At 40.5% G+C, this 27,532-nt stretch overlaps 1 protein-coding gene across 2 annotated transcripts; it reads right to left on the bottom strand.

Moving 5' to 3' along the window:
* Window positions 1-27,244, bottom strand: neurl1b (neuralized E3 ubiquitin protein ligase 1B). Of its 2 annotated transcripts, none has more exons than XM_067598923.1 (6): window positions 26,917-27,244; window positions 5,029-5,273; window positions 4,602-4,935; window positions 2,364-3,104; window positions 1,581-1,706; window positions 1-1,106 (listed from the first exon to the last, which is right to left on the bottom strand). In XM_067598923.1, the coding sequence occupies exons 1-6, from the start codon at window positions 27,011-27,013 to the stop codon at window positions 859-861; spliced, it is 1,791 nt and encodes a 596-aa protein (XP_067455024.1). In that variant the 5' UTR covers window positions 27,014-27,244; the 3' UTR covers window positions 1-858. The 2 variants fall into 2 exon arrangements, with proteins under 2 accessions (XP_067455024.1, XP_067455025.1); XM_067598924.1 differs by lacking the exon at window positions 26,917-27,244 and adding an exon at window positions 9,070-9,476.
* Window positions 27,245-27,532: the final 288 nt, after the last annotated feature.

Raw genomic sequence — 27,532 nt, 5'->3', positions numbered from 1 at the left:
TCAAAAATGATGTTACATTTATTGATAACAGCTATTCAGATGAAACTGACATCAATCTTCTGATCTAACTCCTGATAAGCAAAATGGTGCATGTCTTTAAATCTTTACATTTATAGTTCACACCTTTTTTTTCTCTTCAATCTTCAATTCTTCAGTCTTATTATAAAAACTACACACATTTTAAGTCACGTTTACCTCACCTTTATTCATCTCTCAATGTGCAAAACCAGAATCTTCATTCATATATACTTTCCAAGCATACTTTTCTTAAAACACATCTGAACACATTTACCATACAGTTACACCTTTCACTTACTATTATACATTTTATTGCATAAATTCTGCATCTGTGTGCCTTTTTCACCACAAACTTTCAGTAATGTACATTGAAAATATGGCTACAATTGTTAGCATAATTACTTGGACACAAAATGTGACAAAAATCTAAGGCACTAGAAGTCAGACTACGGTCCGCATTTTCTGCTGAAGCACACATAGATCTGGGACTATGGATAAAATATTCACAGCAGGCTTTTCTGCTCAGCAAATACATGTGACATAAAAGACATCACATTGAAAATACAAAATGATAGCACATAATTCATCTCTTCTTTCTTAGCCAAAATATAGGAGCTCGAGTATGCAGTCTGTGCATTAAGATGGGCGTCATCACAGTTCTGCGTATGAAGAGTCTGTCTCCAGAGATGATTAACCACATAAAATGGAAATCCTATAGGCACAGTTATGTCCTGGTGTGGCTAATCTCCGGTTGGGGCCTGAGAAGAGGAAGCCGGTGGCATCCAGGCATCTCCTTGCCAGCTGTGGAAGTCCCGGTGCCTGTTTTAAACATCTGGATCATCATGGCCGATATGTTTTAATAACATCTTTGATAGGCCTCCTGCATATTGGACAGCATGCATTGATCTGTCTCTTCAGCTTCAGCCCACAGTCGTTGCAGAGACACATGTGTCCACAGGTGTAGATGACAGTGTCCACCTCTTGGTCAAAGCAAATGGTGCACTCTCCGCTTTTTCCAGAAGAGGGCAGCTCTGGGGCGGTGAGGATCGGAGAGACGGGAGGACTGAGGGGGGAGCTGGGAGCAGTCACTAGAGGAAAACACAGAAAACACAGAAAATGTGAAATGGAGCAGATGTGAATGCATGTACACAGATGACTCTTGTTCTTGTCATTTCTGTAGGAAGAGGTTCAGAATCTGCAGCAGTATTACTTTTATTTATTCTATTCTTTATTCCATGTCTGTATGAACTGAGTGTGTTTAATGTATTTATAAGCCACATCAAAGACAAATGTTAGTCAGAACATTAATCTGAAGTCTGAAGATATGCTTGATTATAACTTGCCAACAAATTATGGAGGAATATTTCTAAAATTTTGGAAATTTATCAAAGTGAGACATCTTTCCCATCAAAACATCTTTCTCATGACTCATAGAAGTTCACACAGTACTGTCCAACAGAACTGCCATACCTTCCAACCACAAGAACCTTCCTGTAATGATCTCATGACGGTTTCTATATACACTGTAGCATTAGGCACGTTGTCAACATTTCGTAACGTACCCAGAGAGGATTCAGATGCAGAGGAGGATCTGTTGACACTGAACGCCAGGTCTGAGTCACTGTCATCTGGACTGCTGCTCTGAGAAGTGCTGGGGGAGGTGGGGGGAGGACTGGACTGCAGTGTTCCTGGGTCACAGAGATAAATACACATGAACAAAAAAGGCAGATAATTAGGCTCATGATGATTTAGCAAAGGAGGAAAGGAAGAGAGTGTACTTCTCACTGTTGACCGTATTGTTTAAATACAGTGTCCTTGAGCTGTTTGAACGTAATGCTACAGTGTAAAGCTTTACACTGACTGTCTCTGACCAGTTAGATTAGATGTGCATATTTGTAAGAATTGAAGTTCCATAGAGGGGGTTTATTTCTGTTTGAGGATAATATTGTTGGATCAGAAACAAAATGAGGTCTGAGCTAATGGGAGTGTATGTGGGAGTGGTGAGACTGGGACAGATAGGTCATAGCCCAGAAATGAACAGGGACATAAACTAGTCAACTGCATTCCTCTAGTCTGGGAAAAAATAAATTACAGGGACTGCCTGTGCTCAAGAATTGACTGATGATAACAGAGGATCATGTTCTTTTTCAGGCATTTATCATTTCAGTATTAAGTGTTCTACTTGGTTTTATTAGATGGAGAAAAAAAGCTGTCTGATCTCATCATTACAATAAATATAAATAAAATTCTAAGACTTCAGGAATAATTCATGCAAACAGAGTGAACAAAAGTTCAGTTTTGGTTCTTGACAGTGATTTTGTTTGCTGCAAATACACCCAGCATACCTAGTATCCTGAGTCTGTTGACAGCCCCGTGGAGGGTGAAAAAGGCCCACAGGACCTGAGAGGAGTCCACACAAAGCAGCCTGCCACGTCCCACTCCATTCACCCCGTGGTGCACCTCTCCGTTGGGCAGCAGGCTAAAGCTGAGCACGTCTCCAGAGCAAGGCATGGGGAAGCCCCGGTGCACCACCCAATACTCTTTACGGTCCAGGAGAACCTCGGGGTCTGCCGGCAGGTCCCCCGCATGCAGACTAGCTGGGTCACAGGATGTTAAACCGAACAACAGTGCCCCAAAGTAAGGCAAGCCTAGGTGACCAACCTCTACATACAAAGTCTCCCCCACATGCAGCGGCCGGTCACTGAACACCAGAGTCCGACTGCTGTCCAAAAAGTGGATGCAGGCGGCCGAGCGGTCTGCAGAGAGTATTACATCGGAGCCTCGGACAGGGTGAAAGTGCAAGTCATTGTCCAGTGGGGAAGGAAGGCCCCGGACCACCCTTGGGACACTGAATCCGGTGGAGGCAGATGAGGATGGTGTGGAGGAGGAAGAGGTGGAGGAGCAGCAGGGGATGAGCTGAGTGTAGTTATTGAGCTGGAGGTTGGCCATCTTGGCAGCAGCAGCCTGGTTGTTCTCCAGTTGATTGTTGCTGTAATTGGCTGAGTCGTGGCTACTCTGGGGCAGATAGGCACTCAGCCGGGCCGCACTCAAGCAGCTGGATCCAACGCTCTCCGCAAACGTGCTTTCTGTGGTGGAGAACATGAACAAAATGTGAGTTGTATAAAGTGTCCTGTCAGATCAGTGCTCAAAACTACTGTCTTACAAACACAAGGTGGTAGATTCAGTCCCACCTGCGGGCAACTTTAATGATGTGCAGTGTTCTTGTATTTCGCCTGCAATTCAGCTTCCAGCATTACATTCAGCAATGCAAAAATGCAAAAAAAAAAACGCTGATATGCCATGTAAATTTATGACATGACATGACATTTCTGCAAATTTGCATAATTTGTCATAAGTTTATTTACTATATATCTTCTACTATATTGATATTTAATATTTTACACTTTTTCCCACTGTGACTGACAGCAAACAAGATTAAAAATGTCTTTCACTGTCAAAGTACTGGATGAAACATTTTGATGGACACTCCTCTACCAACAGCTAGAATTAAAGTCTACACTGATACGTAAAATAAGAAGTGTTTGTTGTGATGCTTGTTGTTGAGTTAAATAGTTTTCAGTACAAATAAGCTGCGCCGGCCAGCAGTTTATTTACCTCCCTATTTAATTTCCTTTCTTCACCTCTTCAACATAAGCTTTTGAACTGCCACGTTCCATGCACAAAATTCATAGTACAACCGAACTGAATTCCTCTAAGCATTATGGGCTGATATAAACAAATCTGGCACTAGTAGTCCCGCTTTGACTTATGATACATTCCTTTATTACTATTTCTAGTGATGTCGGAGAGTTGAGTGCACTGGCCCCTCACCAAAGCTCCTGGGATCTGCCGCCTTGACCAAACATGGCCATAGCTCCTGTCAGACTAAAGATAAACACACCCGGCGAGTAAGAGAGGGAACCACAGGGCAGAGAGTGATGGAAATAAAGGAAACATAGAGGGAGAACGTGACAAAGCGCGGGAAAGTAATAGTAAGAGAATGTTAAAGGAGAAGCAGGGAGAGTAATTAGGAGTGAGAGGTTCAGGATGGATTGAGATCCGTGGTCAAGATCCTGTTTATCTCAGTGTGTTATGGTTCTCTAGACAAAGACATACTAGATTTGTCATACAGATAGTGGATCATTGAGCTCCAGGCCCCACTATCTACAACTTTGGTCTTCGCCGCTGTGGATCTTCGTGGCACAGCTGCTCTCGGAACTCTCAGGAAGCTGCTTAAATTAGCTTTGAATGTGTTGACACTATAAAAATAAGTTCCTGAGGTTTCAGGGTTGTCAAAGCCATGTCCAAAATACATAGCCTGTTAGCTGACGGTTGAAGTTGATTCTAGTCAAAAAAAACATCCATTACTCAATACTTTATTGGATATATTTGAATTGTGGTGATGAACTGTGTGCAGACTCGTAACCAGTCAGTTGTGAAATTTGTCCCTCTCACTTCCCTGTGGAATATGAGTCAACTACTGCTCGCTTCTCCCAGCTGCATGACCACTTATATTCCACAACAATGACCAAAAAAAGAAGTATTTTATAGGAGTGATGGCGCAGAGTAAACATAATGCTTACCGAGCAGTGTGACCTCCTGAGTGATGCCATAGATATCTATGATGGCCCAGAGTGGGCAGCCGATGCTGAGCCCACAGTGGAAGAGGATTGGCTCTCCTTCATTGATGCTGTAGAAAACTCTTCCATGGCGATCAGCCCAGAATGACAACACGTTGTCCTTCAAGGCCAGTCTCTCAGGCAGAGCTTTGGCCCAGTAGCCGGGCCGTGTCACCAGGTCTGGGCAAGCATACTTGGGGATGTCAGTAGAGACTAATTCGCTGGGGTCCAGACTGGTGAAACCAAAGCGTAGAGCTCCACTCCAGCCCGTGTGTACACCAGACAGGCGAAGTCGCACCTGAATGAAAAGCACTGATGTAAATGTAACTTCTTTACTTTAAATTTCTGCCTCTTAAAAAACACAGTGAGTGGTAAACAGATGAAAACAAACCTTTTCATAGAGGTGAACAGGCCTATGGCTGAAAGTGATGCCGTTACAGAAGCTGTTCTTGCGTGTGGCACGGCGAAGCTGCCCATCTAGCCTGATATTCTTGCCTTTGGCGTGGGGGTGAAAGCGGGGTGACTCCACGCTGATGTTGACCGGAGGAGCAGAGGTTCGTCTCTCCACACCGGCCCCATTGTTTGGCAGGGTGTAGTACTGCCTGTTTGCCACCGGGCGGGGTTGAAGACTCGCATCTGTGGGTGCAAAAATATCAGGGGAACAGTGAGAGACCAGAAACTCATCAAGGATTTTACCTGATAAACCAAATTAGAGGTCAGCATGGTATGTGAACAGTGGGTCTGCTTAGTGTGACTCAGACAAGGTCAAAACAGCAACATTAGCAATACCAGCTGTTGGAAAAAAGGGGCGAACATATCAGCACACAATAACTTGTTTGCAAGTGGTCCATGGCAGTTGGTTTAGAGGGCAGAGGCCAGTTACGTAAAGAAGCCCACAGTCTCAGACACTTCCTTTCCCACACTGACACTATGAAGCCTCTCTGCTCCTCTCAACAACTTCATTAAATAGTCTCTTTTAGCCTGTAACCCACATTTACAGTATAAAAAGACAAACTGTCCCAAATCAGTCCTCTTACCGCATCCACATTTACATCACAGAAATAAAACAAGGTAAATTTAGACAAAACCCTCATGTGTATATACCACAGAAAATCTTAAAAAGGACATCTGGCTTATGTAAAATCCACAAAGATTTGAGCAATGCTAATATTAGTAGCCTCACAGGAGAGAGAAAACATAATAAAACACATCAACAGAAAGACGACAACAGACGGTTGTCTTCCTCTTATTTATGGGCTGAACACACCCTTTGGCCTACAGCATAAACAAACCCTTAATAGCCCCCTTCATTTGTTTTAATATTAGAATAAAATTAAAGCTGTGGATGACTGTTTATGGTATAGACTGGCTGGAGGCCAATATTTAAAGGAAGGCAGCCTTTTTATTCTCCTCTGGGGCCACAGAGTGATTAAATTTCTGTTTAAAATTCAATTCAAAGTGATCTGGTGTAAAAACAATAACTCGGTGAAATGTTCCACAGTACATTTCCTAAATTAGACATTATCACTGATTATATTGTAAACTATGAAGCAGCAGCAAGAACATCTGTAACATCTCAAATGATGTGTGGGTGCCCCTTTCTTCCTGAAGCACAGTTTTGGCTACTCAGGGATTTTGGCTTTTGAGGAAGTAAAACAAAGTGTATGGAGAAAAAAACAAGCCGAGGATTTGCGTATAGTCCTCAGGCTCAACTGCCTCGCTGACGGAGTGACGTGCTCGGAGTCTGCAGTTGAAGGACCTACAGTGAAGATTGATACAGACACTTGTTTTCCATTATTAGATGAAAGGCATAGCACAACAGGTCATGCAGGGAAGGACAGCTCCCAGCATGGTCAGTGTTACCCCCAGTTTGTTCCTCTTATATATTATTACTGTACATTGAAAGCTGAGCATTGTGATGCTCTGAAAAAATAACATCATGATACGAGGGTTATTAAACAACACTTACCACTGTAATGAAGGTTGTGAATGACTTTTCTAACCATCTAGATGAATAAACATTCCATCAGCTGCACAAAAAAAAAAAAGATTTTAACTCATTTCTCAAGTTGACATGACATGCCTCCTTGCTCAATTGAACCAAATTTACAGTTTTTTACTATTACGTCTATATTGATGTCACTAATTTTACATTTTCTAATGAAGTAACATTTTACTATTTTCCATTTGTCATTTTTGGCTCCTGCTTTGGAAATAAGAGTTGTAACTTGAGAAACGGGTTAAAAAATCTTTTTTTATTGTGCGTCAGAAGCAATATTTTTTCATCCACATGGTAAGAAGAGTCTTTGAGCAGCAGTAAGTGCTGTTAAATGACCATCTGGGTTTTCAAACATTGTTAGTTATTCATTTCTCAGAAAATCAGATGCTTGTAGCTGTGTCTCTCAGATGTAATGGTAATTCATGACAGGCACAAACTGGGGCTACAGCGATAGACAATGACTCTGACTGCTGACTGATTTTCCTAATCATGAGGCACAGGTGGATGTTAGACTTTAAGGTTAACCTGTTGTTGTGAAAACACCTTAATCCTGTGACCCTATAGAATAAAATTAAAATAAAATGAATATCTTTTAATTTAGTACTAGTGTAATGGGGCTATTTTATGTAAAGGAGGAAGAGAGTTATGATACAGACTGAAATGTATGTATGTATAGATGGATGGATGGATGAAAGACACGGGCAGCTGCTCAGAACTGTGGTTATCATGCAAACCTCAGCTGAGGTTTCGAGGCTGTTTCTGTAGAAAAAAAAAAAAAAAAGTCTCCCATACAGTATATAACGGCTACCACACATGTGAAAAGAAAAAAACAGCTGGGTAATAGGAATGGCAGCTCCCTGTCTGCTTCCTAATGAAAGAAAAAGCAAGAATAAATGAAATCATAAGACTGCACAAGGCACATGGCTGTGCCAAGTGAAGCTTTTTGAAATGTAAAACTGATTATGTGCATTCGTCAGAGTTATCTTTGGCCACAAGATGATCAGGCTCTTTATTCTCTCGTATCTCTAGGCTGTATGTGTTCATCACACAGTAACTCATTCACTGCGCAATGTATGAGCCTGGATGGATTCTAAGAGAATTTCAAGAATTATATTTTTGTTTGTGAATATAAATTTCCTGGTAGAATCCCCTCAATAACATGACATGAAACTCTTTCCACAGATGACTTCATTGCACCAAGGCCTGTCATTTTTCTGCAAAGCAATCAGAAATTAAACAATAATACATTTTGATATGTTGTGCAGCATCTCTAATGTAGAAACAGTAAACACAGATATTCTATTAATGTTAATCGAAACCATAAAGTGCAAGCAATAGGACCCAAGCTGCTTCTGCTCCGCTGTGACTAACTGTTCTCAGTCCAAAGCCTACGTCAGCTGGCTCGGATGGTACTAACCACATCATCTAACCAGAGTGGATCTGCTGGGGGCGTGGGAGTGTGACAGACATTAAATCAAAGTGATATGGGAAACTGATTATCAAGTAACGCGCTTTAGGTGTCATGACAAAGTGGTTTAGAAAGTGATAATTCTGAGAGCTCATAATGACAGCTATATACAAAAGCCGGTGCTGACAATCCTGTCACAGGAATAATTCACTGGCAGTCACTTGAGATTGTGCTTTATGCAAAACCACTTTGATACTTGAGATAACAATGAATAATGTTGCATATGACACAAAACAGACATAAAATGTAATCCCTCTGTGAAACAAAAGCCATATCCATGTGTATTAATGCAAAGTTACTGCAAATGACACAAAGCAGCCAACAAGAAAGCAGCAAGAAAAGAATAAAACAAGCTGATTCATCTAAGAAACTTACAGTATTCTGCACAAAATACAGTCATTTCAAATCATTTGAAGATTGGATCAATCAGGGATGCTGTGAAGGTCAACTAATTCACCTTTTAACAGCCTGTAAGAGTTGTAACACTAAAACAATACTTAATACACATCATCACAGATCAGACTGGTCTGTTTATTGTGAACTGGATCTTTGGTAGCAGTTGCCAATAAGCAAATAAGAAATATGAATGACTTCTCTTGATGATGGTGCTACTCGCGTTATGATGATCATCAAGCGCCTTTCATTTACCTTCTCACTAAAGCCAAAAAAGAAAGAATGAATCACTGATTTTGAATTTTGTGAATAATGAGGATTAAAAAAAGTGAATCTGCAGAGAAACGCGGCTGCTGGAGCGCTCGCTCGGACTTGTTTGCTGGGAATCACGCTCAGCTCCCCCGTGATGGGAAGCGCGTCTCTACGCACAGCGAGCACAAGTAATAGAGGAATTAGGACAAGCCATGTGTATCTGGAGCTACCGAGCTATTTCATACATAGACCGTTTGGAGAGCGCGCGTGTGTGCGTGCAATATAAACCTCGTGAATGATAAATCAATGACAAGTCTCACCTATTAAAGGTTTGGGTGTCGTATTCCCCATTATATCCAGAAATTCCTCGCACCGGCTGACAAGTTAATTCCGATTGCAATGTGTGTCTGTCCATCCATGTATCCCGCGTAGTGATGAGTGTCTGGCTGGAACCCGTTCAATCTGAGTATCACAGCCTTCAAATTGCGCTTTATCTCGCGGCTGAAGCATGGACACGCTCTTCTTAATGTCAACCCCAAGCCGCTGCGACAGGCAGACACCTCCAACTGGCGCACAGCAGCCCCCTCCTTTCTTTAGTGTAGGCTCCCCTCCGCACGACTTTAAAGACACAGTAAGCAGTGAAGCCCCTAAAAAGCATCACAGAGCCGCTGAATAATTCATTTAATAAGTCACTCAAAGCCTGTGATGAAGCCTAATGAGCGTGTAGCCTATAGGAGTCACTAAACATCAAGCTTGAAGGGGAGGGGGTGGGGGGTGTAATCTACAGGAAGGCAGTCTTGGCAGCAAATTTGCATATAGAGGGGTCATGCAGGCAGCGTGGTGCAAACTTTGATAACAATTAAATGATTACAAGATTATTGTTCATGATTGTTTGACATTTTAGCATCCTTGAAGTGATTAAACTGATCTGAATACAGAGATTTTCGTGATTATTGATCCCTCCGTGGTGTCAGATCCCCAAAGGAATACACCCTCATCAGGAGGTTATCAACACTAAATTCATCACATACTCATGTGTTGGACAAACAGATAAGGACTACGCACTTTTGATAAAAGTCCAAGTGCCATATGAGGAAATCCCCTTTTTCCCCACCCTATCCTCTGCCCTCCCACAGCCTTGACTGCTGGGCTTCTCTCAAGCTGTTTCCTGTCTTCTGGATCACAGCGCTCTCTGAGGAGTCATGGCCTGCAGGGTTTGCAGGACTGAGACCATCAGTGAAGGGAGTGTAGGGAGTGTCGGGACAGCGAATCTCCCATAGTGTACAATTAGGGAGGCCTGAGGCGTTACAGATGCTGTGTGTCAAATATTCTGAACAAAGCCTGCGTGTGTGCAAATGATTCCTACTTCATGTCAGTGTTGCGTTTCTAACGGATTGTGTCTGATTGGAAAATACGACTTGTAACATGTGGCTGAAGTTGGAGGGTTTATTCTCTGGTTGGTTCGTGTAGCTATGCAGGGTCACTGTGCCAACATGATCTATATCACACAAAGAGAAAACGTGCTTCTGGGCTTCCCCAGCTGCCAACACGGTCATGTATGATCTTTTAAGGCCAAACAAGTCTCGTGAGAGATGGCGTTTGGGTGAAAGCAGACGGGGACTAAATATAACTCAGAGACAAAAGCATTTGTTTCTACCTCCTCAATGCTGTTTGTTTTAGCAGGATATGGTGGCTCCTTATAAGAGCCTTGGGTGAATGGTGTTTGGGGTGAAGCGAAGCAGAAGTGAAATTCCCCCCCACGCCCTTGCCGTTGCTCCAGAAAGAAAGAGCTGCTATGGCAAAGGGGATTAACACAGGAAGTGAATATGAGGCTGCGATGGAGTCTGCAATCAAGCCTTCCCTGTAAACACAGCAGAGCTGCATTAACAAGTGCTGCTTCCCCTGATGCTTGCTTTACTGCCTCAGCGTAGACTACAGGGTGCTAATGAAAGCCTAATGATTACTGTGCTGATTTTATTCCAGAGGCAAGAAACTGTGCTTTGAGGAGCATTTTCAGCACAATCATTTAAGACACAGCTGGATGTCTACAGAGATATTTGACCATGTAGAGAGATGATAAAGAAATAGTTCAACACTTTTAGGGAATATGCTTATTTGCTTTCTCGCAGAGAGTTAGCTGAGATCGATACCACTCTCAGGACTGTAAGCTATAGACAGCAACCGGTTAGCTTAACAGAAAGACAGGAAACAGCTAGCTTAGAATCAGCCTACTGGCACGTTTAAAGCTCACTAACACGTTATATTGAGTTTGGTTAATCCGTATAAAAAGTTGTGGTTTTACAGGGGCTTATGTGCCATTTTTGTAGCTTCCTCTTGTCTATAGCCCCTTTTACACAGCCTGTTCAAGGCAGGAATGCTGTGCCTTTATTCCGCCACGCTGCTCTGTATAAAAGGTACGGACATGAACTGGGGGGGCAGAGTTGCTCCGCCAATAAGCCGGCTACGGAGGTAGTCACAGAGCTGGACCAATGTCTGTGTAAAATGGACGGCCATTATGGCGGGACTACTCACACTAGACGATGACATTGTTGTGTTACATGTCATGCCTCTGAATCCGGAACGCCAGCATGCTATGTAAAAGCACACACAGGGGCGGCATTACGTTGGCTTTGTTTGGTTCGGTGTAAAAAAGTAAAGGCAGCTTAAAGACGGATCTTCTTCAGGGCTACAATGCAGGATCTCTGTATAAAAGATCCTTATGTCGCACAAAGTCCCACACTTACACCCTGTGTCCTGTTATTGGCTGGGGGTTACACACCCTCTGCCCACGGCTGAAGCCCAGAAACATCCTGAACACAGCAAGAAAAAACAGGCAAAGGGCAGGATCTCTGCAGATAAATACACCAGCACACACTTCTAGTGGGTCATAAGTGATGAATGAGGGGGATTATTTTTGTATGAGTCTATACATTGTTTTTTAGGAAAATCCTGCATAGTGTACCTTTAATTTTCACAAATGGATAAAGGATAATTTAGTATGCACTGGTTTAATGGTCAAATCTAAAATACACTGCAGCACACAGCACTCATAGATGAACTATAAAAAGCACGCACCCTTAATATAGTGTATATACTTGTCTGATTTGCAGTGACAAATCACTCGGTACGTTTAGATATTCTGCGGACACGGGAATGTTAAACAAAACACATTGGTCTAGAAAGCATGTCAGCGTTTTATTTTTTTCATACTCAGCCAAAGCCTAAATTACAATCCGGCATTACTCTAGGCCCCGACCCCTGGACACTGTTAACACAGATATGTCAGTCTGATTTCTCTGACAACATGACAGAGGCAAAGATGCCTCTGGAATTTGGTGTGGAGACCAAATGAGAAAGAGGTTACTTTTTTGTTGGTTTGACCACTCATGTACAAACAGACTTCAGCTTTATTTTAAATCTAGATTCTTCACTTTCCCGCTGCAGAAGAGAGCCATAAACCCAGGGAAGCTCTTGAGATTTTGATGCGATTAGTTTGAAGTGTGAAGATGTGTGTGATTGGTCTGGAGTGTGATTTACATTGAGAAAACTAGGTGAAGGACATAAAGTAAAACACACAGTAAGAAAGCTGCATCTATTTTTGCTTAATTGGATGCAAACTGGAATGCTTTGCTGTAAAATGAACCATAATGCATACTGTCCCCCTTTTGTGTATTAAGCATCTGTGATGCAGCGATCTCACGGGGGCCCCTACAGCGAATGAAGTTATTTCCAGAGAAAGAGGGCAGACATGCCTCGTTTGCTCAAGGAAACTTGGCCCACAGCAGTTTGACTGCTGCCATGCAGAGCGGCGGAGTGACTGGTCCTTGGACAGCAAAGTGTTAGATTTGCAGTATTTTAATTCTCTTTAAAGATTCAAAAGCAGCGTAGAAATGCTGAGCAGATGGCTGTTTGGGAAGGTTTGTATGCGGTGGTCTCTGTATCAGGGGAGGGCTGCTGTCCAAACCCCAGCCACTGATCTAATGGATGAAGTGAGTCATACCCACCTTCAATTTGAACACAACCGTCTCCATCAAACACACATGGGCCAGCACAATGAGCCACATTCATACAACAATGTTTTTCTGGTCACCTCTTGTTGTTTGAGCACTGTTTTCTACTACAGTGCATTCACAACTGTTTTCAATATGTGCTCCTGTCTTTCCATTAGGTCTTAACAGGCCATTGGAGTGAGGCACCTGCTTTTCAAGAACCCAGCAAGAGTTCAACTATTGCCAAAGCCGTTATATCAGTAAAAAGTCCCTCACGTACATGATGAAACATTAAGTTAAAAAAAAAATGTTTTTTCCTTCTTTCTATCAAAGCAACAGTGCAGCATTTGCCTTTAATTGGAGCCATTTTAGGGGGAGTTCTTGCCATGTGCTCAGTGCCCTCACAGATTGTTCTAATTTCCAAAATCCTCAGATCATGAGACTGAATGCTGTGGCAGTCTTGAGCAGACAAAATGCTTGCGTGCTTGGTTTCACTTCTGCAATTTCAGATTTCAGTAAATTAAAAACACCACTATGAAGTGAATCACTGGCAAGTGGTGTAAATTGGGAAAACAAAGCACTGCCGCTGGTATGAACACTGCACAGTAAGGCAGTAAATTGACAGCCAGGGTATAACTTTTTTCATACAGGTTCACTCCATAATGACTTATTGTAAAAGTGTCTATTGGGGTTTTTGAGTTGTTTCCAGAAAACAGTTTGATGAACGATGTTACTGTAAAATAACAGCTGATTCCTCATTTTGTGGCAACAGCGGAGAATTGCTCACTCCACAGCAGTTTAAATTAGACGATACAGCCTCAAGCAGCCATTAGATATGTTCAAGCCTATGGAGAAAAGGATTTCACTTGATTCACTGTTGGAATATATGGCAATACATCTTGTACATCTCAAACATTTCACAAAATATAATTATGTTGTGATACTTTATATGAAGAATTAAGCAACTTTCTTTTTTTTTGACAAAAACAAAAAACCTCGATGGAGTTTACGCAGATGTCTAGGAGAGAGCTCAGTTGCTCGGTAGGTCAGTATCTCCACGACAACAGAACAAACTGGGATGTGGCTTAAAGTTCTAAAAAAGCAAGTAAGTGGACTTTGAGTTAAGATTTCTTTTTTGTCAAACCGTTTTCAAGATCAAGAATTAACTTTGAATTATGAATTGTCTGCATGTGATTCAAAAATTAGTTCTGATGTTTTCCTCAATTAATGTTTTGTTTTATAAATCCTCTTTACCATTCACTTCTCTACTGCATGGATCACTCACTTTTGACTATTCCTGCTGCCAAGTTCTTAACATTCATCTAAAAATCCGTTGTGATTAGCTATTTTCCTACCACGATGTTTCATATAATTGGTATAATTTCCAGTTCATGCATCGTTATTTGTTAAATTCACATTTTTTTCATGTATTGGGTATAAAACCCTATGAATGAAGAATGATTTTGGCAGTTGTGCTATGTTTTTCAAGTTTAAGTTTCTGTAATTCTTGCCTTTATTAGATTAGAGACAGGAAACGTGGGGGGACAGAGAGGAGGACGGCATGTGACAAAGATTCCCTTTTGGAAGTGAAACATGGATGTTCGGGCCACATGGCACACATCCACGGTTATGTTAGTAATGATAATGATAATGGACAGAGATATTGTATGTGATATATATATCACATATATATAGGAACTTCCTGATTCTTTTTCCATTGAAGGAGTCTATTATGTAACATGTCGGCTCCTGACATTAAATGACCCCCGCTACTCCAACACAATGTGAGCAGTCAGGAATGTGGGACTGAAAAATACTGTTGTTATTGAGCATTTTGAAGTATACTGACTTGTCAAGACATCAGTGTTGCACTTTGCTATAGAGAACAAAATCTTCAGTTTCTGGTACTGGATCATGCAACAGTGGCACGGCTCCACTAAAATGTTGTTTTAGGCCTCTCTGTCAGTGGGAGACATGCTAAAAATGGCCAGTCAATGCATTAAACCAGATGCACGGACAGTGTTCTTCCTCCATCTGTTCTATTGTCTCAGTGTTCTCTGGGATGAGGAGCGGATGCACCACCGAAGGAGATGCAGGAAATACTCTTGGCCCAGAACAACACGGCCAACTTCTTCTAGCCTTTTGCATAGTGGCCGCACATACAAGTGCAGCTTAAGACTGTGGCAAAATTAATGTATTTAGTGGCAGTTTTTCTTTTGTTTTAATGAGATAGAGCAATCTATCATTGTATTTCTGATATAAGATGGTAAACATCGTTCCACAACATGTCACCTCTACTAGCATTCACTCTCATCTGGCCACTTTCTTTCCTTTTTTTCCCTAAGTAATGGCTGCACAGTAGCGTGTTTGATGTAGTGGAAAATACATGGATCTCTGTTGTTGTCAGAGGACTAATCACAGTTCTGAGTGGTGTCCAGTCTCTACACAAAGAGGAACAGGAAGGTCTTATGGGTATCCATGTCAAGGTCTTTGTCATCTTTAACAGAACTCCACACAGCAAGCTCGCTCAACACGGCCTGTCAGACAGACTCCAGAAATAGACATTCTGGTCGAGCATTAAAATTTACAACGTGAAGCTATATATTTTTAATCATTCTTCAAAAAGCGGATAAAAATAAAAGTGAGCCTTGTAAAGACCAGAGGTATATGAGGTGTATGTAATGTGGTGGGAGTTTTATGTTGGTGTGTGTATTTATGCTAACTGTGTAAATGTGTGTGTTTTGTGGGATATAATTATAACAAGGGATGGATGTTGTTGACCCGCAGCATTTTTTTTTATGAACTTTATAGATTTTTTCATACACAAACTGACAGTAATGTTAAAGCACTTGTGAGTGATAGTGTCATGTTATAGTAGTAGAAAACATACAATACATGGCAACTAAAAGGAAAACACAACACAAACAGTCAGCTTGGTCATATTTCTCATATTACAGTAAACATAATAACCTCATCCTTCAGGTCAGAATAAACGTAAATAAACAAAACTAATAAGTGAATAAGATAAAATGGGATCTTATTCTGGGATAACTGGGAATGTAATTTTCTCTGCATAGGCAAAGAAAGGCCCCCACATCTTTTTAAATTTCTTGGAAGAGCCTTTCAGTGTATCGGATTTTTTCAAGCTGTAAATTATTGAAAATTTCTTTTATCCACAGAGTGTTGGTGATTACCATCTCATTAGTATTAGACATCTAGTCAATAATGTTATAAAAGCTATCAGAACCACTTGGAGCCTATAGGCAACTGAGGGATGCCGATAAGTGTCACAGTTATCTCTGTCAGAGTATTGAAAATTGCAGTCCAGTAGTTACGCAGAGATGTACACGACCAAAACATAGACACATGGTTTGCAGCTGTTTGATGACATTTTTCATAATCAATATTGTCAATATTGTCATAAATTTTGAAAAGACTAACTTTGGTTCAATGAGTGCGGTGAACAACTTGACATTGAAACAACCCATGTGTGTTGAAGACAGATGAGGTATGCACATGTTTAAGACTGTCCCCCTAAAGTTCCTCAGAGATCTCTTCCCCCAAATCCTCCTCCCAGAATTCAGAGAGGCTGAAGACAAGGTTCGGATTTGACGGTAAATATATGAAAGGACACCTTTCATCACAGGGACCTGAGTGAGAAGAGAAGGGTGTCATCAAGCAGGTTAGGGAACTATTTTATTTATTGTGAACAAAATTACGAATTTGCAGGGATCTAAAAAAATGTTTAGGAAGTGAGAACAATTCTAAGAGCTGTTGAAAAGATGCAAATATATTATCAAAATATAAATATGTAGGGATCGGTATATGGCAACTGCAGGGTGGCTCAGCGCAAAACTACTTTCAGTCAGTCATCTGTTTCAGCAAAAGGGATTCATTTTTTGGAATGCCCTAACAACATAATAAAAACTCAAACTGATCTGAAAACATTGAATGAAAAGATGAAACACTGGCTGAAACAAAACCAAACCTGCAATCACTGATCACTGATCATGCACTTGTGCACGCACACATGCACATGGCCATGCACATACAGGAAGAGGAGCATACACATAGACAAACATGCATATATATGTATGCACACGGACACACACACCTGTAAACATTATGCACATATACACATATTGCCATGAATTAGGGAACATACACATGTGCACACATACACTTATGCAACACATGAAAATTGATTGTAATGTGATGTAAATATTGTCATTTTTGTATGATCATGTCACATGTATGAGAATGTCACTATTTATTATGTGCTCAATTGAACTAATGTGTTTTTGATACTGATGGTGTTTTTTTTATGTAGAAAAGCCTAACCAGTGATAGGGAATGCAAATTAACATTGGCTAGAAATCCTATGCAACACATCTGTATCATGTTATTGTGACCTGTTACATTTTTTTGCATTATACCTGACAAATGAACTTTTTTTTTTTTAAATTAAAATAACAAGTTTAATTCTAAGGTTGGACCATATGGAAAATGTGCCATCCGATATAGAGGGAGGAAAAGCATGATTTGCAACTAGTGGAGCAGATGTAGATAAAGTTTGTAAACCAAAGTGACATTTAAACTGTTTCCGAATCCTTAAGGAGATTTTAACAGTTATTTTTTTAACATGGAGGGAGAAGGGGCAGTTGATGGGGGAGTGTACAAGAGTCGTCAGTGACATAGGTTTAGAGGAAAAAGACTCCATAGCCAACCAAGCAGGAGGGGGGTGGAATGAATCAAATCTGAGCCAAAACTGTAAAATTATAAGGTTAGTAGCCCAGTAATAAAACCTAAAGTTTAGTAAGGCCATTCTTCCAAGAGGCTTTGGTCTCTGTAAGTCCTTACGTAGTCTCTGGGGTTTTTTGTTCCAAATAAACTCTGAAATTAGGCTATCAATTTTCCAAAAAAAATGCTTGAGGGAGGAAAATAGGTATACACTGAAATAGATATGGAGAACTCTGGGAGAGTAATCATATTTACAGAGTAGATCCTCGCAGCTAAATTTAGTGGGAACAGTGACCAACGTTCCAAGTCTTGTTGCATACATGCTAAACGTGTAAAAATGGCCTTATAGAGATTTTTAAATTTGCTTGTAACTTGAATTCCAAGATATGCAAAACTATGCCGAGATATTTTAAATGGGAAACTATGTAAAGGGTATTTACATGTGGTTGCTTTTACAGGAAATAGTTCACTTTTACCTAGATTAAGTTTTTATGCCGATATAAACTACACAGATAAGTCTGAAATGTACAGAAGAAGATTGTCTGCATAAAGAGAGACCTGTTCTGTGCCATTCCTGGTTGTCCCAGTGATGCAGGGCTTAGAGCAAAGCGTGAAGGTGAAGGGCTCAATAGTGATGCCCAACAGCAGGGGACTCAAAGGGCAACCTTGTCTGGTGGACCTATGGAGAGGAAAGTATTCTGACTGACTTGCCAAAGTGGAATTTATCTAGAGTATAACTTTTTATCAAAAGCGATTAAAAGCTTTCTCGGCGTCCAATGATGCTTCTGGAACAGTGAAGGTAGATGGATTATAAATTGTATCGAATACCGTCTTAAATTAAAAAAGGAATGTCTATTTCTAATGAAACCTGTTTGATCAGGGGAGATGATAGATGGAAGAGTAGACTCAAGATGTGAAGCTAAGAGTTTAGATAGTAATTTAAAGTCCACATTCAGCAGGCTGATGGGGCAAAACAAGGTACAGGACAGGACAGTTTTTACATAAATTCAGATGGGGGCTAATTTATGTAAAAACTTCTTATAGAACTCATCAGGATAGCCATCTGGTCTTGGACATTTACCACATTGAATTGATTTAGCCGCTGTAGTGAGTTCCTCAACAGTTATGCTTCTTTCCAAATCATCAGGGTGAAGAATCAACTGTGTTTTCGGAAGTATACCGTGATGTGTAAAAAATCTTTAAATTCACCATTAATTTTGATAGGATCAGTTATTAAGCCTGAAGATGTGGGGAAGAACTTTGGGGAATTTGGTGAGATGATGTCTGTCACAGCTGATAGGCTAGCAATTTGCTGGCCTTGTCCCAGTGCTCGTAATAAGTATATCTGGATTTCAGTAGCATTTCCGTTGTATGATCCGTAGCTAAAACCTCAAACTCTGTAAGCCTGTAAGGGTATATGGATCTGGAGAAGGAGTGGAGGCATAAATTGTGTCCAGCTGTGCAATGTGTTTTGTTAATTCAATAAGTTTTTCCCTCTTAATTTTCCTCTCATAACCGTTGACCCGCAGCATTTCACTGCTATACCGCAATTGTAAAATGCCTTGTGCCATATTCACATTAATCCTGTCAGGCGTACGGGGGGTGGGAGAGCAGTGAATTCTTGTGGTATATATTAAACAACAAACCTATAGTTAAGAAGATCCCAATTAAGCCTTTAACATCATTAGAATTTATGACACAGTTCAAAAGGAAATCGCTTCCCAAGCAATTTAAGGCTTGTCAGAATTTGCCCTCAGGCTCCCAAACTCTAACCTCTAAATGGCTTCACTCTCAAATATTCGAGGGAGAAAAGAATCCAAAATCTCATTAGAGAAACACAAGTGGTTTGGGGGAGCTGATGAGCAGCCCAGTTAGGGGCTTTTCAGCTACAACTGTTTTGCCATTTTAATCAATTTCTTCATGTTTCTCCCCTTTTATGTGTTGATCATGTAAAATCATTTGTCACTAAAGCTAAGGCAGCAGTTTATTAAAGTTAATGTTCCCAAGAAGTGGGACTTAGTTTTCAGTTTTTACTGTAATGTGTGTTGTATGGTAGTGTAAGGGTGAGAATAACTACAAGAGTGTTTTTAAAATATGCACACTGCTCAACACACAGAAGCAATTAAAGAAGCCGTAAACAAACAACCAACATACACAATTATTTTTTGTTAAGTATTTCCTCTATAAACCCAAATTACGTCTCGGAGTATCAAAAACAATAACAAATAAAAATAAAAATAAAAAAGATGTGTATTTCACTTTCATTTGGTACCTTTCCAAATCAAACATTAACAGATTTCGTTATTTCCCCCTAGAGGTAACATAATGTTTACAGACAGTTGGTGCCCATGGTGATACAGACCTTGACCACAAAGGGCTCAATGACCCAATGGAGGCCCTGGGGTTATGACACAAAATACTTTTGCTATTATTACCCTGTGTAGTCACTCAGTAAGCTAAAAAAGACGTCTAATCCCACTTTGAACAACAGGCTTGGACAAAAACCTGGTTGGAAAAAAGATTCCAATGTTTCCACAAAGTGAAAGAAGTTCAAGAACAACAGCCAGCAGCTGTCATATTATATACTGACCATTAGTGCCTGCTCGTTTTGTCTCGCAGTCCCAAAGGAAAGGGCATATAGGGATAGCAGAGGTACTACATTACATAATACCATATTTCCTTCCTGCTACCCTCTCTCCGTTCCTCTGCAGTTTATAGCCAGAAACTATAAGACAGATCTACTAGTAGGGTAACTTCCCTGCATAGCTTTCCTGGCAAACGTTGCCCCTTTTCTCTCCCTCTCTGTAGGTCAGGAGTCAGATGCTGTCCAACTCGAAATTTCCCATAGAAGGCAGAAAACCGGGTTGGACAAACAGTACTGATCTGCACATGTCAAATGTCATGGAAGTAACTTTGTTATTGCTGTCAGTGCAGAATTCATTGGTGTCTGAGCAATAAATGTTATCAAAATAATGTAACCTTTTGTTTCACCTTATAGTTGATGATAGATGTTTATTATTTGTATGATATCATCACAATCTCTGCTCTAACCATGGATGTCCTCCTCAAACAGATTCCACAATTTAAAACAAATAGACTAAAACAGCAACTGCATGTAATACAAAGAGGTCTTTGTTCTCCGCAGGACTGTGCATCACTATGAAGGACATATAATTGACACTCTGGGGGACATAAGTCAAGCCTCTTCTTCCAGAGCTCTGGGTGCATGAGTCACTCATGTCAACTGTCATAAAAGACATTCAAGCCACTATCAGCAGCCACTACCAGCAGGTCCAGTACTAATGTGCTTTTCTTTTGATGTCAAGGGCGATTTCAAGGCCCGCAGCTCTCTTTGCTTAGGTTTTAATGAAGGCAAACAGTATCTCACTCTATGTTGCATGCCAACAACTGTGTCCTTTGACTTGAATGAGGACATCATCCTGGGGTTTAATTAGCTGAGCTGAATGAGTCACATGTTCAGTGCTTGCTAGCCCTCATTGCTAACCCACCATCTATCATGCTGGAAAAGAGAATCATTCTACCACCTGTCTTCACAAAGAGCAATTTCTCAACATTTTCTTCTTTACCTGTCATCTTAGCTCTACAGTCATGCCAGCATTGTATCCAAAGTGCCTGTGTTGTTTCCTTTCCAGCTTCCATGTCGTTAGCTTCTGTCCTTTTTTGCCTTTACACTTCTTCCTTCCACAAACTATTTCAGAACAAAGAAGCAACATGAAATCAAAGAGATATTAGTTGTTTGTGTGCTAAGGGTCTTGAGCTGAGGCATGCTCCCTGCCTTGCTGCTGCTGACTTGGGTGGGCGTATGTAATTAGAGAGCAGGTCTGTTAGTCCAGGTCTCCAGGGAAACAGCTGCCATCCATCCCCGGTTCCCATGGAGCAGCTTGAAGCTGAGGTGTGTACAGCCCCCTCTGCTATCACTCTGTTCTGGACGGATGCCCTTCATTGAGCACATCAAGGCTTCCTTCTTTCCTGCCACCTGAGGTATCACTTGAGGATCACTGATGACCAGGATAACACATCTGTATGAGAGTCTATTAAATTCAAAATGTGCAAAATCTCAAATGGAATCATATGAAGTGTGCTGCTTTTCTCTATTTTAAGGATTTAGGTAAAATATAAAAGGCTTGCTGTCTTTCATTCCTGATGCTATTGATGTAAAGATACTGTTCAAATAGAAGACATTTTCAGAATATGACAGGACAGAAGAAGAAAATGAGCTGTGTTCCCAGACGTCTTATGATTAGATCTCCAGGCTATTAAAAATAAAAATATGATGTACATGGAGAGGGAGAGGCTCTTCATGACTGACTTGCAGCCCCGCGGCTGCAACCAAACCCGGAAGCAGAGACAGATTAGCAGCAAAGGGCCAGGCTCCTTCTGTTTTCCTATGATTCAGATCAGCTTGTTTTGGCAGACCCAATATGAAGCCCCACACCAAAATGAGCATAATTCTATATTTTCTTAAATAAATAAGTAAAAGAACAGAGAAAATTATTTCTGAGAATTACAATTTTTTTGTTTTTCTTCTAATGGCATGATGAGACAGATGATTAATGAGATAGATGAACTGCCAATTCATACAAAACTGGTCTGATTAATTCAAAGTAAACATGCATTTGAAAAATATTCAAAGAAATGGATGAAATCTTGATCAAACTTTATACCCACCCATAACTTGTGTCTTAGTGACTTTAATCACTAAATTATGGGTGTTTGTGAACAGTGTATTAGATTTTCCCTTCACACATGTTTCAAGACATGTAAAAATACTAAGTTTGAAATAGCAAGTTCTGTCTGACATGTTTTTTTCCACAAAAAAGTTCAACAAAATTGTTAAAAATGATCTACTCTACTTCCTTCTTGTTCCTATAATTGAACGCTTGAGCTTCACTGTGCAGAATGATGTATGTGCAGAGTTTGATACTAGAAGGCTGTTTTCACATTCATCTGCAGAAAGTGGAAAGTTTTAGAGCCAGGTCCTGGTACAATATTCAACTTATACAAGTGTGATGTAGAAACTTGAAGCCTCCAGTGCAGAAACACTGAGAATGAACTTTACAGTTATATGGAAGACATCTCGTGTCCAGCAGTTAAATTTTTAAATGAAATATATTTGCACGTTCATAGATTCTGTAACTTGTAATGAGGGAGAAGGAGAAGATATGATTTTAAGTGGTAATCCTTCTTTTTTTGTTTAAAATCCATATCAGACACACATTATTACATTACATTGTTCCAAGCAGAGTATTTTATGTCTTAATTCCTTCTCCATCAGTGAAAAATCCAGAATCTATTAATAAGCAAATATTTTCAAGTCCAAAGTGTACGTGCACTTTGAGTGTATTCACATTCACCTTATGAAGGGGTAACGTTTTTTGTGCTGACCTTAAATCTCTTAAATAAAGTTTAAGACATGTACAAATGAGCATGATTTTGTGACAACACACTAGTTTAAAAAGCTGTGGAGACTTGAAGCCTCCAGTTGCACACACTCAGAATGGACTTTTCAGTGAAGTAGTTGAAAGCAGTTAAGCAGGGTTTGTCAGTAGAGTATGTGACGTTCAAATGTAAACGATAATTCCAGCGCTGCCACAATCCAGTGAACTTGGAATGTGTTGGATTGGACACTATCCGCTATCTGAAGGCTCAGTCCATAACCGTACCGCATACCAGACATCAAAGACAACTGTCGTGGAAGGACATGAGCATGGGAACTCTGTAAGATGATCTCATGTCCGGGGCACTTTGAGATGTTACAATGTACAGTATGCAGCAAATATGTTCAAACAGGTAAACAAGTAGATCCAGCAACAGGTAGGAATTACAGCTCTCTAATCCTTCATCAACGGGATGAAAAGCAAAAGCTGTGGGCGCCATAAACACCCTGTTACATAACCCTCGCGTTTGATTTGAAGAGAGCAGGGAGACATCAGGGTCAATTTCACAGACACTCGGTTCGCCCTCAACACTTCTACACCGCTGAGTGCTTCCGCCCATCTGTGCCCCTTTTCCCGTTCTCTACGATCCCTCCGCTGCTGTCGGGTCAACCACCATCCAAGCCCTGTCCTAACCTCTGCCTCCTTCTATAACGACTCTGTGCGCTTTTATTCATCTTGCTCATTATTTTACTTCCCTCTCCTTAAGGCTAATCTTGCGTCCCTCCCATTCCCTGGCTCTTTTCCTTTCTCCCTCGCTCTCTTGTCATGACATTGGCCTGTGACACGTGTGGGAAACTTCTGCGGGGCCCCGCTTTGGACAGGACACTGATATACTGAGAGTGCTGGGTGACGGAGCTATTTTGGGAACTTGTAAATATGAGAACTTCCTTTCCTAAAGTGTATCTAATATCCCAGAGGATTATTAACAAGGAGAAATACAGAGGCAAAAATGCAGTATGTCTATTATCACTTCTTTTACAGCTTCTCCTTCCATTAATGAGCTCCAGAATAGTGACCACCATCTTGTTTCTTTTTAAAAAAACATCCTAACTTTCAAAAATACAGATTACAGGACAGTGAGTGTGGCTCTCTCTTACGAGCAGCCTTTGACAGCGATTGTTCTTCTGTCTCTATAATGGCATTTTCAGGTGCTTCCACAGATTAGGCCCAGCTTTTATGGGGGACATCCGGCTCACAGTTCTAGGAACGTCCAGAAACCCCCCTCCTGTGTTTGCAAGTGTTGAGACAAGACAAGAAGCAACAGAGGACGGAAATGATACAATACAAAACTGAAACATCAGAAGAAGGAAGCCAAGATTAGGAGGAGGGAGATCTGGGGTCTGTTGGATGAGTGAAAGTGATTTCTTCATATGCTTAGTTTGACTTCTTTGAGATCCAAATATTATTTAACATGAGCTAAATTGAGCCTAAAATTGCCCTCTACAAATTACTATCATTACTATTGTTATTATTCATATGTGAGTGAGGTATAAGCTAAAATTAAAAGATTAAGGAACGACAAAAACAACTGAAGATTTAATTGCTCAATATTCATAATTATCCTCAGCCGCAAATGACTGAAATGACCTGCTCATGAAATTTAAATCAACATTAAAAATGTATGTCGGCTGCTTTGACGTCTACAGACAGACTCCCCATCTGTAAAAGTGATTAATAGGTGATATATATGTTCAGGTTTTACTGATAAAATGAGGATGTCTCATTATTTTACTCTTTTGTCTCTCCTTTGCTCCCTCTCTCTCTCTCTCTCTCTCTCACCTCTCTCGAAAACACACACACACTATTACACACACATGCACACAGTCAAGCTGTCTTGAATAATTAACATGGTATTGAATGTTTAACTGCCCCCCCCATGCCACCCAAGAGCTTCATCGCATATGAGAGAAATGGCCAAGGTCGTACTTATTTCCGTATATATACATGTGCATTATAGATACGTACAGTGCATCATGCAAACATGAGGTAAACTAGTGTAATCTGACCACAACAGATGAAGCAGACACGATGATGGATCCTTACATAACGGCTCAAGACTGACTTGAAACTCTACACGCTGGCTTTCTCTACGACTACTCCTTCCTCCACTCTCATCCCCACTTAAAAACACTCATTCTGTCTGATGGTATCAGATGATGTTGACATCACGGCTGAATGAGTGAGTGCCAAATAACACTTGTACAGAGCTCCAACAGCACATAATAAGAATCATTACTCTTCAAAGAGAGGCCCTAGCCTTCAAATATAGGATCAGACCTGGAGGTTACACAACCACACCTGTTGCTTAAAGCAGCAACACATAAGCAACCTCTTCCACTGACCTCCCAGAGTAAACATGCTTCCCAGGTCAGTATATTTATGCTGCAACGCCATGCGTCCCAGAGTGGACAATGGGTGTTTAAATAGAAACAATGTCTACTGTTATATGCAGTGATCTAATACAGAGAAAAAACAGTACAATGATGAGAGATGTAGCTTATCTTGGCTACAATAAACCAATGAACTCATCCCTGTACTTGCCAAAGTCAGATCCTACAGTGTTGAGCCCTCTAACGGACTTCGTGATGGCAACATAGTACAGCATCGCCACCTAGTGTTGCATATTGGTATGTGCAAAAAGAATGACTTTCAGTAGGTCAACTGTCACATCATTTCAAATAGACGAGAGAAAGAGACAAAAATAAAGAGATCAAGTTAGACTTTTAGATGTTAGGGTTAGTACGGTATCTCGGTTTAGTTTTTATCTTTATTTTTGTAGCTGAAGTGCTGTTGAATAATGCAAAGAATCCCTACAGCAGCTGAAAACCAGACTTTCCCTTCAGCAGTGATGAAGTAACCCATTAAATGTGTTGTTTTTGTTTGTTGTGGGTGAAAAAATACACTGCTTTTATCATTAGCGGTTTCAAATAATGTAGCATGGTGCAATTTCTTCCACTGAAAACTAGAAAACCACATTCCACCACTCATTGCGCATAACTGTTAAATTGGTGGATTTAGTTTATAACTTTGGAAAAAGAATAACGTAACCTGTTTATGCACAAGAACAACAATGTAGAAGTATAGAGAAGTAAATATTTCAAGAAAAAAGGGAAGAAGTAGATTATAAGGGGGCTTCCAAAGGTTTGAAAACATGCTAAACTGTTTGTTTTCTTTTCTTCGAGATTAGATTGGTCCTCATCCAGTGACTTCCTTTCCTATTCTCACAACCGTTCTGTCTTTTTCCCATCACCCCACGGGGGTCTGGGAAAGTTATGACATCACCAAAGGGCTTTGTGAACCTCTCTCACCCACATGGTGCTTAAAATGGCTACAAATGAGTGACAGGAATTTCCTGTTTGTCTAAAACAACAAATAAAGTTTAATTAACATAAGATGGAGTAAGGCAGAATAGAAAGTGATTCAGGATCAGATATTTGGCTAATAAAACGGGTCTCGGAGAACTATAACAAGAATAAAATGTGATACCAGCAGCAACAATATGTGTAGCACATCAGAAAACACTGTCTGGCCCTTTTTACAAGCAGATGGAAGGTGAAGGTCACTAATAGAAACACAATAATTATATAAATTAACAATTAGTAAAAGTCCTAGTAGTCTATTCATTTGCTTATCAGTATCAAAATATACTAGTTAGCACTTGGCAGAGCTCTGAAAAAGTAAAATTATTATAAATGTCATTAATTATGTTGTAGTGGGCTAACACTATAACAATAATATTCCCAACATGCTAATTATGCACTCATAGTGAGGTTATGACCAATAATAATGTTATTAGTTATGTCCTCATGAGGTTTTGCTGGGACTGTTTTAAGTATCCTGATGGGTAGCAAGTCTATGCGCATGTTTAGCTAATATATGTAGGTCCATTTAGACAAAGGTAATACTATTTTAACAGTCAAATGAGATGGTTAACTCATAAAGAAAAGAGCAGGTGTGAAAGAATTGAAGACTGACTTACCCTCTGTGCAGTGGTTAAGTTTCTTTCCGCTGTTAGAAGAAGACACATTGCACTGATCAGAGGGACCACACAGATCTGAGGACTGGTTATTTCCCATGGTGTTTTCCCATACAGAACTTTTCTACTTAAAAAGTAAAGTGGCCAACTTAATACAGTTTGCTCTGGTAGTGTAGTCTGGAGTAGCTCGTCTCATCTGTGTTGTGACCCCTGGTGGAATTCTGTTATTTTAATAGCAAGAAATCCCGCCTGAAATTTGAAGATGTGTAAACATCAGCACGTGGCTATTGTTATCTCTTAATGCTGTCCAATAAAATCCAACCCTTGAAAGAAAGGCCGTTGGCACGTGGGGAGGTGTGTGGTGTGTGTTTGTGTGTGTAAGTGTGTGTGTGTGTGTGTGTGTGTGTGTGTGTGTGTGTGTGTTTTGGCTGTGGTTAATCTATTCCACAGACCGTTGAATATACACATGACACTGAAGGGAAACTTTTGTTACAACCCACCCCACAGTCTAAAAAAGGTGAAGTGGGCGTTCACAGTGATATTCCTGTCCTTGAGAGGTGAGCATGAACAGAAACACTGATGTTTGGTGAGAAAAAATAACTGTCTCAACATGTTCAAC

Source organism: Thunnus thynnus, chromosome 9 (genome assembly GCF_963924715.1).
Source record: "Thunnus thynnus chromosome 9, fThuThy2.1, whole genome shotgun sequence".
In the NCBI taxonomy this organism is placed as follows: domain Eukaryota; kingdom Metazoa; phylum Chordata; class Actinopteri; order Scombriformes; family Scombridae; genus Thunnus; species Thunnus thynnus.
This window is presented reverse-complemented; position numbering and strand designations above follow the sequence as displayed.